The 17,158-nt window shown below is 32.4% G+C and overlaps 1 protein-coding gene across 6 annotated transcripts in view; it reads left to right on the top strand.

The window, feature by feature from the left end:
* LOC126835250 (pleckstrin homology domain-containing family G member 4B-like) overlaps positions 1–17,158 on the top strand; it is a 145,793-nt gene that overhangs the window by 37,875 nt on the left and 90,760 nt on the right. For 5 of the 6 annotated variants that reach the window (XM_050567707.1, XM_050567708.1, XM_050567711.1 and 2 more), the window contains one exon: positions 1,773–1,991. In XM_050567707.1, coding sequence (XP_050423664.1) covers positions 1,773–1,991 — 219 coding nt within the window. Of the gene's footprint in view, positions 1–1,772; positions 1,992–16,306; positions 16,562–17,158 lie in introns of those variants that run through there. The other variant, XM_050567713.1, reaches the window with a different exon arrangement.

Raw genomic sequence — 17,158 nt, 5'->3', positions numbered from 1 at the left:
GGCATAAGTTAGGTACCTATAACAAACAATAGACAGCATAAAACTCGAGCGCTACAACTGCTTTTGGCTAAAACCGTCCTGTGGATATTTATTACACATGTTCAAAAATTATAAAAACATTAAAATAATAAGTAATAACAGTAGTTAATTAATTTTCATAAAAATTAATTACTTATTGTTACTGTATTGTATAACTTATTGTTTTTATTGTGGACTTATTGTTATTATGTTCGCTTCGGTGAGAAGCTTGGAAGGTATTTTTTTTTAAATATTTTTTTATTTTGTGTCTAGACCCATAATATTACCTAAACCGCTGAACTTATTTTTCCATGTAGCACTGTATACCTCAGACATTTTAACTAAAAGGTAAAAAAAAAATACCCCTAGAAGGGGTAGAAACTTTTTTTTTTACTTCATTTTTACGAACGTAGTTTTGAGACTTAAGGTCTATCTACCCTTACACTAAAAATATAAATCTATATGAGTGTACGACGACTGTATCATCTAGATATTCATTTACATCGAATCATTTAATTGAAAGTGATTTTAACACAGTGTCAATAATAATTCCTAAAAATCTGTCATCTCTCCACCCCATCCAGAGCAATTCCTGTGTAAAGAATGCCAAATAAAATCACAACATATAAAAAAAGCCACATGACGACATGTTACACGGCAGCAGACCGTACGACACCTCCTGGTCGAGATAACACGGTGCTTTCAAGAACGCGGGACGCATAAATAGCAGTAGGAAATAAGCGAGCCATCAGCCAGGCAGTTTTGTCACGACAGTGCTATGGTGAATATCGCTCCAAAGATGGACTCTGCAATGAGCCAGAACGTCAGCAGAAAACTGAACACATGGATATTATACATTCGAAAACGATTTAAATAGTAATTCAATCCTTGAAAGCTTAAACACATTCATAACAATCTATTATCTGCATTTGTAGTATAACTGTATTGACAAGTTGCAACACTAAAAAAATTGTTGTAATTACAAAGAAACAAAATAAACTGTTAATAAAGAATCCTCAGTGGAATGAATAATGATAATACTATATCTATACTATAATAGAAAAATTATTATAAATTAAAACTGCAATTAACAAATGACGATAGTTATATTACTAAAATATAAGTATAATCAAAATTGCATAGTATAAGTGACAGTTTAATTTTTTGAACAAAATCAATTTTATGTAAAAGCAACCAAATATTTAACAACAATCATATGTATAACCATAATGTAAACATTTTTTAAAAAATTTTATTAATAAAAAAATGTAATTTAATTTGAGCTATCCTCGAATTAGCTATCCTTTACGAAACTTACTAACAAAAAACTGTCGCTCCGTTGTGTAGTATCGACTCGCGAGGGGCGATGTCACCTACCTACTTATTTTTTAAAGCTAGAACTTTTATTTAAAAGTTATAAAATAACTTTTTTGGTTAGACTTTTATAAATGAAAGTTTTTTTCAAACAGTTATAATTGAACTCATTTGTAAAAAAAAAACTGTTTCAATCTCTGTTTTAAATTATTGATTTTAATTCATTAATATAACGCGATACCGAATCTTTTTTTTTCGCTGCACTTATTGCTAAATAAAACTATACAATATATTTTGGCAATTGTTTGCAAATTTATCCCTGGCATGCACCAGGTATGTTGGTGTGTTAATTAATAATGGAAAATATAAATCATAAAAATTACACATTGTTTTGTCAAATATTACTATGACTTGTGCTAATGTTTTTTTTTTTTTTTAAGGAACACGTTCAAAGAACATATACAGTTCAAGAACTCGTCGACGAGTCAATCGGACCGTTTTACGTGAACTATGAAAAAACGCGTGCAGTTCTTGTGAGACAGGCCAAGCAGCTGTTGGAAACTGTTTACAAATCCGATATCGACCATTTTCACCGGCATTTTTGTATTCCTGCCAGTGAGATCCTAAAAAGGGTCGTGGAGACGTTCGACAACATTCAGGTAATCATACCGATATACTTCAATGATACGAAACGTGATTAATAAGTTATAGCTTTTTAGTTTAATTGTTGTAGCTCTGTAACAGAGTCTCTGTTATTAAACTCTAGCCTAGCGGCTTTCAAGTTACTTGAAATTGCTTTTATAACGGGGGATTCTTTATAACGCTCTACACTAGTTTACTCTTAAAATAATTTCAATTCTGTAGTGTTTCTTTTTGAAAACATTTTTATTTATGTTATAGTACAATATTAGACAATATTCGAATTTTTATCTTTTTTAATATTTGATAGAGCTTTATCAACTCTTTAAATTTTAATTGCAACATATATTTTTAATTGCATTTTTAAATTGAAAATTATTTACTAAAAATGTTAACTGGTCAAAAACCAGTTTTCAATAATTATTTTCAATGTTATTTTAGTTTAAAACTATTTATTATAAACCCGCTATCGACCAGTCAACATTTTCAGCAAGTTATTTTTAATTTCAAAAGTTAATAAATTAGATACGTTACTATTTAAGTTCCAAAAGTTTATAAAGCTCTAGAAAATACTAAAAAAGATAAAAATGTCAATAGTCTTATATTGTAATATAGCATATTATACAAAAATGTTTTCACAAAGAAAAACTACAAAATAACAATTATTTTCAGAGAACTGGTGTGGGGCGTTAGAAAAAATTCATCCGGTATTATACATATTTTAATTGTTACAACGCTTGTATATAATGTTCCAATGATTACAAAAACACGAGTTGTAATCTTAACGTATTTTGCATTCACAATGACCTTCCAATGCTTGATGTTCGTGTAGGATTATATTAAATATAGTATTAAGTGTCGATTGTACATGCGGTGGACACCACTGCAATGCAATGCAATTCTGGTGGCAGCAGTGTGCACACACCGTTTCTATATACCATTAACTTAAGTGATCTGTGAAGAACTCGAGGGTGCAGTTAGTGGCACACACAATGCAGTAGCTAAAGATCCACATCAGTGTACAAAAGGGTTGGCACGTGAAAAATCTACTGTCAGCTGGCAAATCGTGTTTTTCGAATTGGATTAATGGGAAACATGAGTCATACTTATTTCCCTGCCCTAGACTTTGACAAAGCGAGGTCCCCAGAATTTCCCACGTTGAAATTGATTAAAAATTATGTTTTCATAGAACCACGCACACGACAAATCGTTATTTGGGGTTCATCGATAATTTGATTAGAACGTCTGACAATAAACACATAACGTTGACATAGGTTTTACACAAGTATATTTTGAAAATATAATATTTCTTAGTGCTATCGATTTGTAGCGGGTAACGCATATCATGTTTTCTGAGTCATTTGCTTTAAATTTTGTTTGCATTGTATTTTTGTACTTATCAAACGGCTATTGCTTAGAATCTAAGCAATAGCAATAATCTAAGCCTTAGATTATTACGCCAACTCGGTCAGATATATAATATATACATACTTCTAAACGAATGTAAAATCATTATTTTTGTCAACCGACCGATAAGTAACCGGAAGTACTGGGGTCTACCGTTAAATTTACATTTTAAATATGTTTACTGATATGTATAACGTCATTTGGCCAGCTACCAAAATAACAATACATACAGATCGATGTAATATTGATTTTTGAGGTCTTCCGTATATGTTATCGTTGATAACACACGTGTTACCGGAATAAACGCACGCATGCACCAATTTCAGGCTTGGTTGGCGGGTAAAAAATGTTTAGAGCTTCCGGAGTACACCGTAAAGTGTCGGTAAACAAATAAAAACATCGAGGCAATTATCCGAGTTCACTCTTTTTTACGATCCGAGAGTTAATACAATTGTTTTTTTGAAACGGTGCCAATTGCATTAAGGGTTCGGTTTTATAAACCTAATTTCTGGCCAATGTCCCCCCCCCCATGCTCTCGGGAGGCAGCTGTATAGTGTAGAGACGTTTGCGCATATTTTAACAACAACGGTATACTGTCGTGTCTGCAGCATGTCGGATTGTCCCTGAGGGGGTTAAGCCCGTCGTCATTTTGCAATTTGTTACTCTTATCGAGTACCGCATAATACTATTCTCCGTGATTATGATACTCTATATAAGTGTATAATATATACATTATGTATACAATATACATACTATGAGTTAACATAATCATAAGCTCTTATTTGTTTTTCTTTATAACAATGTATCTAAGTTTGATTGTAATAGGTAACTCGGGTATATAGTCTGATCGTGTACGACTTTTTTTTTCTTTATCATTATTACTATTATTTGTTACTATATTATTACTTTTTAACTAACGCGCACTACGTTATAATATCATCTGAGCCTTATTGTTTGTACGTGATCGATGGCCGCTTCTTTACCATAGAGTCGAGAACAATATAATTATTATTACAACAGCTGAAAGAGCTGTGAAGCGTACAAAAGAAACACTGCTCTTTGGTCTCTATATTTACGTCCAAAACAGTCAAAAGTTATTAAAAATTATTCGTTTCGGGCAACACCGGTCGTGACCTAAGACTCATTTTTCCCTTCTTCCGTACCGTCACCAAAGTCTTAACTAATTTAAATGTCGGCTTAGATCAAACCCAAACTCGTTTTTGGGGGACAAACGACCATTGTGTCATTCGAGGCGAACGATAATACCATTATACTGCTATCCCATTCAGACTGCAGGCCAACACGGTCGTTCACGAAATAATACTACTACTATTGTAATTTCCAAATATTTGTCGAAGAAAAGCAGCCGTTCAGTTTTACGGCTATCGTTTCATTGTAGTGTCATGAACAACAAATGTCGGAAACGAGTATAAATTGACTAAAACTCGTATGGCGTTTACTTGTATTCAATTTGTGAGCAACCGTTCTAATAGAGTTTAATTAATTAATAACTTACAATTGAAAAAAATTACTGGTAAACCAATGAATTCAACTTTTTTATTGATACTTATTGGAAAACCTTTTGTGTTTTAATCCATTTAGAAACTGTATTAAAAATATCGTACATTTCTGTTTGAATGTTTGACATAGGTCTTGTAACATTTTTAATATTGAACTTGCAACTGAGAATTGATAATTGTAACGTAGAAACAGTCGATTGGAAAAAGAAAAATTATGGACAACCTCGGATGGAAAATAAAGTTGCTAAAAAAAAAAGCTGTAGTTATAGTAATATCAGTAATATAAAATAAAATGTGTTCTTGGATAAATAGTGCAAATAGTTAATTAGTCTACTCGTGCATTTATTGCAGCAGATTTAGTCAACGTAACAGCTATAAAATATCTCGGTCTTTGTTATCTAACCATAGGAAATCCGATCAGATTTACATGTCTTTATCATGATTAATCGTTCATATTTTTTATATAATGACTCCACAGTGTAGTATTTAAAACGGAACATTATTGTATAATAATCGTTCCGTTTGTTTTGTCAACGAAGAATTTTATTTCACCCAACACCAACGAATGAAAAGTGAAAACTTCAGCACAAATTATTTGAGGATTGTTGGCCGACAGGAAATAGTTTATTGCAAATAACATATTTGAAAGAACCTGACAAAAAAATGAAGAAAACAATTCTTTACTAGTAATCGTCAAAAGTCACCTTGCTAAATTTAGGTTACCCTATACCACTATCTCAGTTAAAATATTTACCCCGGTGCAATTAAACTGATATTCTCTCCTTGTAAAAAAAATTATTTTTGTACCAAATGTAAAATGATGATAAAGATAACTTTATCTAATGTAAAGACATAATTTAAATCCATCAAATTTTACAACAATAGCTCTTTTGGTCAATGTAATTACGGCTAAATAAACTTTTGGAATCAAAATTTATTTTTAATATACATTTTTATCGGCTGTTAACATAATTAGGACGAATAGAATGTTTTTTCGGGAAATAACGAGACGTGTTGTTTTGATTTTAACTTCAGTTACCATCTTTATTAAATACGCATGACAACAACATGGTAAACTATATGAAGTATCCAATGCAAACAGGAGCACTGAAAGGAATGAATTTTAAGGAGTCGTGGCGTATCTCGATTCTTGTAACAGCGCCTATACAAAATTTAATAATTGTGATTGTTTTTTTTTTTAATTTCTTAATACTGCTCTATGTTAGCTAAGTATATTGGTGGAATAGCATATTATGTCGTTATGGTCAGCGCGGTATGTACTGAAATCTTAAGTTTGTCTGGATTTGTAACGTACATTTTATGTTTTATTTAATTTTTATATTTTTCCGAAATCTGCTGACTGGGACAAAACATTATTATGTTAGTAATTAAATGTTATGTGTGTGTGATATTTTAGATATTTTCCTAAATTAGACCGAGCTGTCGGATGCTAATCGTCATGACTCACGAGTGTCTGTCGGCGTCCACAAATTACATGTCTCTTCGTATACTTCTTCCATCAAACCCACGGTCAGATGTGAGCAATGATACAAGGTATAACATATGTGTATCTTGATACATCCATAGATCACACTGCACAAAATCGTACCTTTCCCTTTTCCGCTGATTCACTTTGCCTAATAAGAAGATTTCACATCAGTAGATCGAGGATTTGAATGAATCATAAGAAAATTAATTTTCGGACAAAATAAACAAACTCGCGTACGATATTTTTGTCCAATAGTTTAAAACGTAAAATTCGTACACATAGAAATTGTATAAAAAATGAATAATATTTTTTTCTTTACAAAAAGCATAAAAGTTTCAACAGTACGTACACATATATACAGAAACCCGAAGTAAACATAGGTTTGAACATAATAGACTTAATTTTATACCTAAACCAAACACATTTTTTAAACAAATCATGACCAATCATAAAAATAATTAAAACATTAAAAATCAGATCAACAATTTTGTTCATTTATTTTGTCAGAAAATTAATTCCTATATAATTCATTAAAATCCACGACCTACTGATGTGACATCTTCTTGTTGGCAATTCGTCGACTAGTTTGAGTTATAGCTTTTTTGGCGGAAAACAGCCATGGCCATGGTTTGAATGTACTTATTGATAAGTTTTGTCTTTTGATGACATTATAAACAACAAATGGCAATATATATTAGTTATTTGAATAATCGATGAATCTAAAACATATATAAGTATAAACGTTTTGATATTTGTAACAATTGATATTTTGATACTGTCTGTCCATCTCTACCCACGATATATACTATTATGTAGACCAGTATTCGGTATAATATGCATCTGTAAATAATTATATTGAAACAGGTTAAGAACGCAGTAACGCTGTGACGTATTTGAGAACCTAATATCGCTTTCCCCTTGGTTTGGCTTAAGTCGTCGTCACGGACAGCCTTTGGACGCGAGAAGCTCACACGACGACAAATCCAGGGCATCCATGTGGGTGTTTTTTTTTTTTTTTTGGTAGCGATACATATTGCTTTTTTTTTTTAGTACGATACTGCAATGTTTAAACAAAGTATGCCGTAAGTAGGCTATGTGCCATTTTGTCCGATATATAACGATATACTTGTTGGTCACGCGTTCGGGTCCGTATAATGAGAGAGGCTAGGACACGAACGTAGAGTGTGTGGACGTTGTGACATTTTAATTTTATTTATTACCAACGATGGCATATAATATTGGAGCGAATCCTATAGAGTACAGTACCCGATACACTTGTCGTGAGTCGAAGCGAAAGTTTACCGGATTTCTTGCAGTTTTTCATTGTTCGTTCTGACCGATGTCCGGGAAAACCCATTTTTAAAAAAATCGATCTAATAACAATATACACAAGGCCGAAATAGGCCATTCGTAGGCCCTAGGCACTTCCGCACTTAGGGCCAATTTCCAAGACTTTCATAAACATTCAGCATAGAAATTATATTGTCTCTCCACACCCCCTCCCTCAAAAAAAAATGGATTCCTTCATTTAAAAAATAACCCTGTTTAAAAAATATTAATTATTTCGTATGAACCTGAACATTCAACCACAGACCGCTATTAAAAATACATTTTTTTTTTAAAGCATATGACCAACTTTTGTCGTTTGTCGTAGGCCCTAAGCACTGCGTCTGTAGTGACTAATGGGTATTATGTTAGCAGTATAAGTCAAAATAATATGTTATATTATCTTTTTTTGAACAGTGTTTGCACGTTTGGAATAACTACTTAGTACGGCATTCTAAACGAATACAGTCTCTTCTATCGAGTCTTCCAGTCACTGTATTGAAATTAACAACTTTACTTGTTGTTTTTAATTATTACAAATTGTAAATTCTATATATGTTAATAAAAAAAAAGTATACATACATTTATATAAATATATAATATATATATGTATATATATATTTGTTGTATTCTAATAGTACAACAGCTCATGCTGTTATTTGAGTTTTAGCATGAGACATACGCACAGTTCCTATAAATATTATACTTGCGAATACTTTATTGATTTCACGTATAGTGAGCTTATTATATTACTATAATTCGGGTGTATTAAGAACTATGTTGGACTTGTTAATTGTGTATTCTTTCTATAAAAATTCATAGACATTTGCCACTCGAAATCATGTATGCTACAATCATTCATGTATGCTACAATCTGTAATGCAGAGTTGCAAAATACATTTTTTTTTTTTAAATCCAAAAAAAAAAGGTTTTTTTTTTTTTGTTTAAAACTAAGTTTTTAATGTTTTAAATTGTTTTCAATATAATTTTTAAAAAAATGTTAAAAACATCTTTTTTTTATTTAAAACGTTTTAAAAAAAAATGTAATTAAATTTAGTATACTATATAATTATGTAGAAGTTATAAATATATTACATATTTACTAAATACTTACCAAGTACTTACCCGGATGATTATTTAATTAGGTATTTACTCTTTAGAAATAAAAAATAGTTCCATGTAAATAGTTCGAGAGACAGACTCTACAGACTATAGATTATTTGACATTTTTTATATAAATTATTATATTATGCCTATATATATAGGCGAATTTCTTTCTCAACAACTATACAACTACTCAGATCCAATACGGGTATCGCATGGTTACCAGATCTATTATTAACAAAATCATTTATTAAGATCAACTTATTTTTCAGAGTTTATATTACAAATGTATTTATTAATTTATTCCTATGGCAATTGTTAATATATTGTATCATATCTACAGTTATGTAGGTGCCTTAAAAACTAAATTACAAAATATTCCGTTAACAGATTAGTCCTCCTTTCTGTGAACACACCATGTAAAATATATTATTAGGTATATATAATATTGCATTCGTTTTGAAACACTGCAAGGTTTATTGTGAGTTAATGACTACTTGCTTTATATAGTAAAAACAGGGTTAGTTGATATGTATACATTAATTTGTAGTATGAATGTTGGCAGCAAATAATATACATATTATATCATGTATAGGTTTTTTTCTGTATATATTTACCATAATAATGAGTTTATCAGGTTTAGGGTGGCACTGCAACGATGGTTTTTTTCAGTTGAGGAACCGGATCAGTTGAAGAAGCCTCTCTAAGTAACTTGTAGCGGTGTCAAGCCGTTACCGAATATTTACGATTTCTGGTAATATGCAACTGATAGCACAGTTAGTTATTATTATCTCTGCGCCTATTGATGCTCTATGATTCTATTTTACGTAGTTAATTTGCATAATTTTTAAGTTTTCAGTTTATCTTTTTTTTTTTTTGCGTGAACATTGCTGTAATTTGATAAAACATAATTTTTCATGTTGGTTTGTTAAATTTATGAAATTACGTCTCCAAATATATCGACATAATCAACTTGTAGTAGTTGGTTATTTTTTATATTTAAAGACATTTATGTTACAAACTACAATTTTTTTAAAAGGTTAAGACTGAATGGGAGAAAACAGAACATTTTGTACAGAACTTAAAACTAAAAATAGTATAAAAACCAACTTCAGCTTATTTTACAGCGGTATAATATAATTCTATACTAAGAATGTGTATTTTAAGTTGCTATTAAATGTATTTACCTTTTTCTGTTTAATGTCTTTGTTCGTGAATAATGTGAACATTTTTATATGTTCTCTTATACATAGTATATACACAATTATTGCTATAATTGTATAAATTTTAATATAAATCCGACGTATCCTATACGAGTTATGTTGCTGTTTGTACTTGTGTAACATCTAAGAATTTATTTATATGTTGGCTTTTTAAATGTCCAAAGTAAACAAGCTGTGATTTAAAGTACAGCGTCATAAATATGAACTACTTTCAGTATATTATAAACTATTAAATACAATTTTAGTTTCGAATACATGAAGCTTACGTGATTATAATAATAACTAGTAACACAACAAAAATCCAGCCGTAACCTACATTTTGATTCATATTAATTATTTTTTTACACAGACCAGCTCTCGTACGTTTGGTCTAATTGTGATTAAAAACTAAATAAGTTATTATTATTTTTTTTTTTTATATATTATTCAATATAACGTGCTTGTAGGAACAAAATATGTATAACCGTTCGTTTTAGTAGGAAATTGTCCCAGGTGTTTAATACGCAGTTTTAACGAACGTGCTTTGAATAATTAATAGTGATTTAAATACAATGATTAAACTATTTAGTTTATACTTTTTTGTTATTACAATACAAGGATGCGACAGGGCGGATAAAAATAATAGGCGCGTATAACTCGTGCGGGAAACTATGGATTGTGAAAACCTGTATAAAATTATATTTCTAGTTATAAATCAAAAACTATTCATCCAGGAGTAATAAATTATGAACCAACAAAATTGTTGACACCACTTGATTTTGTGATCTACGCATGAATTCCCATCTTGTACGATCATGACTTTGGTATAAGTTTCCACATAAGTATAGGCTTTCGGCTTTCCCGGCGGCTAGTTTCAATGCTCGACGATAACATTCACTAATAAACTACTATAATGTGCATAACCTTCATATACAATTATGGGCATGTATTATTATATTATTATTATTATCATCATTAATATTTCCCGCCCGTTGACTACGGCTTGCCGCGGTCAAAGGGGTGTTAAGACCGAAAGCTTAATTATTGTCCAGGATACCGCTGGCTGCCGTCTTAATTATAGGATCGGCTTATTTTTAGTTCACTTTACTGCCTACTGCAGGCAGCCGCGCCGGTACTTTTTTTGTGTAATATTACATTTAAATACAACAAAGCCGACGCACCGCGCTATCCAACGATATTATGCTCTGAGAAAGAAAAAAATAACTGGTTGCTTATTGACGGGTCTACGCGACGGCCTGTACACTGTACTTGGCCCCTGTGCTATAAATCAATGTTCTCCTATATACTAGTGTAATTCAAACCCCAATATAGTGTTTTTCCTCTCGGAGCACTACTTTAAAGTATTTTAATGGACAATATAATATACTCTATAGTATATACCAATACCCTCAAATAATTCTCCAGTGACTAAAGAGGGTGTAAACTGACACGTAATCGACTATCCTGTGTCGATAAGATTTTATTATATTATATATAAAAATACAAACACACCTTCATTCATTGGCGGTTAGCTTAAACACTCGAGATGCTTATCGTTGTGCCTCGTCCATCGCATTCATATTTACCTATGTGTGAACGATGCAGCGATTTTGGTTTTAAATAACCAGAACGTTATGTTGTGGCCTGAGGGCCGTATAGGTAGCCAGGTAGCTAAACTGCGGCCGAGCCGGTGCGAGCGGAGCCTAGGATCTCGCGTTTCTTAGTTCTGGAGCACATCTGCTATTTAGTATTACCTATGGTCTACTATTATTCTATAATCCTTCGCTTTTCAATGAACTGTATTTAAAAAAAAAAATTAGAAACTGTTCGCCGCAGTATGGCACGGATGATGGAAATACTAAATTATATGCTAAGAGATTAATAAGGTCGTAATAGATCTCAATAACTTTTGACAACATTTTTCTTTATTATTTATATTTTATACCTAAATTATTTTCAATATTTTTTTTTTTTTTTTATTGATCATTATTTTACAACCCGGCATCTATGGCCATTAGTTACAGATGTGGTGGAAAAAAGTTATTTACAATGGGTATACATTAAGTTTGCGTATTCTAATAGTTAAGAGCCAAGAAAGAGAATGTGTAATTTTTAAATTAAGTTATATAAGTCGGTTGATTTTAGGAAGTCGATCATCTTGGCATTGTTCTCGGGTTCTGGTCCTAGTGAAGTGTCAAGTGTCGCGTCGATTCCAATCTATTTTCAATATTATACAGAGGCATAGTGAATCATAAATTAATTTTTCTGAGAAAATGAGATTATTGGCAATGAATAATATTATACAGTTATACACAATATAATATGTGTACGTGCGTGTGAGAAGGGCCCATCTTGTCGATATGGTGTTGTGACTAGGCCGATAATTAGAGAACTGAAGCTTTGATAAACATTGACAGAAATATATGCGCTAAAATTTCAAATTTAAAAAATACGAGTTTTAAAAAATTGTATTTAAAATTACCTATTAATTATATTTTCAAAATTGTCATGCATGCATGTCGACTGTACATTTAAGATGTTTAAAAATTTAAAAATAGTAAAAAGCCATATCTGAAAATAAAATTATATTATGCAAAAAAACTATAAATTAATCAGTTCACGTGTTAAATGGTTTCTGATAGAAGAGATGTCAAGGTAATTAAATTTATGTAGTGATAAGGCATTATATATTTTCTAGCTTAAGTAATTAATGTTTAATCTCAACAAATTAACGTATTACGCCTGTGCAATATGGAATCGATGTTTCTGTTTTTATTCCTTCTATTTAATTACTTGACCGAATTTTCAATTACCATACACGGAATTTATTGATCAGAATTCATATACCATAGTTAATTTATAAGGGGAATGGTATAAAACTTCCTTTATTCTCTTTCAGAATCGAGAAAAAGACTTAAAACGTTACATATTTTTCATCTTAAAAATTCGGCACCCTATAAAATAATTCACTGAAAAATAGGCGCCTCAAACAACTAAGTTGGTGTATAAAAAAATAAACCAACTTACTGGTATGATTAAAAAAAATCATACCGCCATCGCGTAGTAGCGCAAATTATTATAGTAATATACTTAATTCGTGTTTTGTTTTATTTCATATACAGGTTGCATCGTCTAAGCTATAATGGCGGATGACTAATATAGTAATTTCAAAAGCTCAATAAACTCCGTGTTGTTCGGTGACGGACGTTAACGATTTATTATAAACAATAAAAAATGATCGTGGTAAGACTAAGAAAAGTTCAAGGATTTTATGTTACAACTATTAGGTCGTTCCGCGCTACATACTATTGGACTGTGTACATTGCAGGTACTTAAGGTTTTCAATTATCACTTTTGATCATAACGCGTGCACAATTGTTACGTAATAATTCTATTCGTCTTACGTGGTCGTGCTAAATAAATAAACAGATCGAAGGTGTAGTTTTAAATTTTGATTAAAAAACTACCGTAGCGCACATTTATTTTTTGGAAAGAGTAAAACATGTATTATAAACTAGAAAGCATGTCATATTTAAGTGTAATATTTTATCCATTAAATTTTAGATGAATCCTCTTTACAATACTTATAATAAATGTTCACTATAATTGTATTTATTTAAATTTCGATTTAATGAAAAATCGCCTATACTTCTTAACAAATATTAGGTGTGGCTTTCTCCTTAAGAACATTTTTTTATGCTGTAGGTATTCCTTGTCGCTATTCGTACTTAAATACGGATTTGTCAACGCCAGTCGTTATTTTTCGACGTACTCCTTTCCGGTGGCATCGATTTGGTATTTACGATTGTTCGACTTGTCGCATAAGACGGTATATCTTATACAGTTTCTCTAGTCTTAGATTTTTAGGCAAACGATTACTACTGCTTGTACATATTAATTTATATTAATAAAGTCTTTATTTTCTGGGGTTACGGGTGAGTAGTTTTGCAGTTTTAATTGGAGCCTCGCTCGAGGCATTTATATGTATAATAATTAAAGGTTTTCGAACGGCCGCTCGTCGATAAACCAAAAAAACTCGTTGACGTCATGGTTGGAAAAAAAAAAAAAAATATTAATCTACAACTAGTAACCGATGCCGTAAAAAAAATGGTTGGAGGCTTCTTGTCCAATTGTCGTTCCACAACAGTAAACAGTGATTGTGATTCTGCAATGGGATTTCGAGACACGCGAATAAAGGGTATACATACCTATGTACATGTCTGTATAATCGGTACGCCGAAATGAAATATGATCTACAAGCGGTTCAGAGGATAATATTATTGTCGTTGTTAAGTCGTAATGACCGGCAATTAATCCGTTTCGAAAGCGCTCGCCTCTCTTGTCGTCGTTTAGGTATTATAAATATATATATTTTCTCGACGGCCGTTAGATAGCTTATCACTCTGCTAACGAACGGTCTAATGTGTTATTACCATGTCGCAAGAAATGCGTATATGCTCTCGAAGACACGGTAAAAACATTGTGCGGCTGCCGTTTACCGAGGAAAAACTCTTCAATAGCCTGTCGGCGATTAACATAATATATTATGGCCAGCAACAGTGGTCTCTGATGGATACAGCTAAATCGTCAGGGTCCGTGACGTCTCCGCGTTTAACAGATCAACGACAGCTGCTGCCTTTGCAGTCTGAGTGTGTGTTGAGACTTTTGAACTTGGGCCAAACAACACGTGAACTCGCATACAAGTCGTACGCTTTTTCGATTGACTAAAATTAGGTGAACAAATGGTCCTGCACGGTGCACTCGTGTTTGTGTGATTTACCGGTTTTGTTGCTTTGCGGACAACACGAGTGACAACACACCCGTATCAGACATTTTCACCATTTGGGCGTACTCAACGACTTGGCACTCGTGTACACTATACTTCTACCGTCTCGTCATTTGTGGAAAAATTAGCCTCGAGTACACCGACAGCATCGAGTTCTGCTAAACACACACTCGGGGCTATAGGCCGACACGGTTGTATGCAATTTTTCATTGCTTGTCATCATATAGCCGTTTCGAACACTGCTGTTGTGTGCTTTTTGGCGTGGCTGGCAAGGTGAAATCTTACAGCGCGTTAAATTGCTCAGTTTTTGATTATACGCGCGTTGTAATAAATTACTATTTTCTAAAAAGACCGAGTTATAAGTACTGCGTACATACTATTGCAGAGCGTGTACAGAAAATGTTCTAGATTTACCACCGCCGCCAATCGAGTGTATGTATGTAAAACAAACAAGATCATCTGACATTTAACGTTGCCAACGAATTTTTAACGATATCCAGTTATAAACCGCAAGTTCGATAATATTTAGGTGTTGTAGTAGTCCGTTAGATGTTAAAACATATAATATGACAACAAGAAATTTATATTATACGTATAATTCATAAACAAACAAATCATGTGTATATACAATTGTTGACGTTAATCGGGGCTCATCGCTATTGCACTTATAACAATATCGTTTTTTCTCGTGTCGTATTATATTTAAGACGTTGTTTTCAACAATTTTACGAGTGCAATAATAAAATATCGGACCATTGGATTTAGATTGGAAATAACTAAAATTGGTAATTGGACTCGCCTCAGTATTTTCTAATTGAAAAGACTAGTGTTTTCTTTGCCTTTTTTAGTTTTTACCAACCCTATACAAACACCTTATTGTGTTATATGTTTATTAATGTCGGGAACACCACTTAATTCATAACTTAAAATTCCGCGAACCACTTATGGCATTTTAATGTTATTATAATATAAATTGTAATTTTTTTTTTAGTATAACAAAATCTTTTTTATTTATAACTAAATTATAAAGTTAGTTTAAAGAAGTTAGTAAGAATTAAACATTTTTAGTGTGATTTTACTCCTGTCTGTTTGAAATAAATTGTGGATTTTTTGACTCGGCGTGCTGTAACTGGAGAGTTCAACGAAATAATAAATCAAATAATGTCTAGATTTATCTGCAAACCACCGGTGGTCCACAGACCCTTAGTAGGCGGACCGCTGTTTTAAGGTCGTTGTACGTCATCAATTTGGTATGTACAGTTATACACAATAGTCACGTATAACAACATTGATGATTGTACAATTTTTAATTATACACCCATTAAAGTATTAAAAAATACTTAGACCCGTCTGTTTATTATCGTATTGGAGCGTCAGGGATAAAACGCGGCGGCGATACCATAATAAGGGGCAACCCGTTTCCGTTGCCGCGGCGCTGTGGTCGTGGCGATGCTAGTGCCCGCGGTCCGTAACAAACATGCAGCCGCCGCCCAAGCCTATCAGGCCAGTCTATTGCCGTCAGTCGCACACGGCTGTTGTCCGTCTGTTGTTGCTGATGTTGTGGTTTTTTTTTAAGTGTGTGGTTCACCGGTGTACGCGCGTGCAAAACCGATTCGGGTGCGATTAGTGTAATCATAATAATAATAGTAATACACATCATATAATATAGCTGGTGTATACATTTTGTGTTACAATTTACGCTTGTGTTTCGGCTTGCTGGATACACTATTTCGCTGGACGGACAGCATTTTTTAACGTGAGTACACCAAAAAACACTGCGATATAATGATTTCAAATTAAAAAAAACACGGTTCGGTCGGTTCAGTAGCCTGTAGTCGGACGCTGAAGCCAAGTCGTTTCGTCGACAGACGGGTGTATTGGTTTTGTAATAATACGTTGTGTGTTTCGCACAAGGTTATCAACGCAGGAACAAGAACGAGTTGTATTTATTTGATATTATTATAATTATTTGGTTGAATATTCGTCGATTACACTTCACCGTTTAGATAACGCGTTCTAATCAGTCAATGGGCCTGTTCAATACATGTTCAGTGTTCGTCCTAGTGAATTTGCTGTTCGAACCTAAAGGAATGCGTAATAAATCACATAAACCCAGTGGTAGAATAAAATCGGTAGTCGAAACTCCAATCACTGTGATCATATCTCAATCAATATGATATCGAATATACGCGGGTGATTTGCACATGACCAGATTAATCATACATTCGTCATTAGTTGGTTCTGTTTAAAATTTCCTTATGCAGCATTAATGTTGTAGTATTTATATCTTTTTAAATTTCAAACGCCTACAAGGACAGAGAGTAAACGTAGGAGACTTTATTATAGACAAATT

The sequence above is a fragment of the Adelges cooleyi genome, unplaced genomic scaffold (assembly GCF_023614345.1).
Source record: "Adelges cooleyi isolate 19-005CV unplaced genomic scaffold, UGA_ACOO_1.1 ACOO_flye_CR_arks_rails_tigmint_CR_PRNA_23, whole genome shotgun sequence".
Classification (NCBI taxonomy): domain Eukaryota; kingdom Metazoa; phylum Arthropoda; class Insecta; order Hemiptera; family Adelgidae; genus Adelges; species Adelges cooleyi.
Note: the sequence above shows the minus strand (reverse complement) of the source record. Positions and strands in the feature narration are given on the sequence as shown.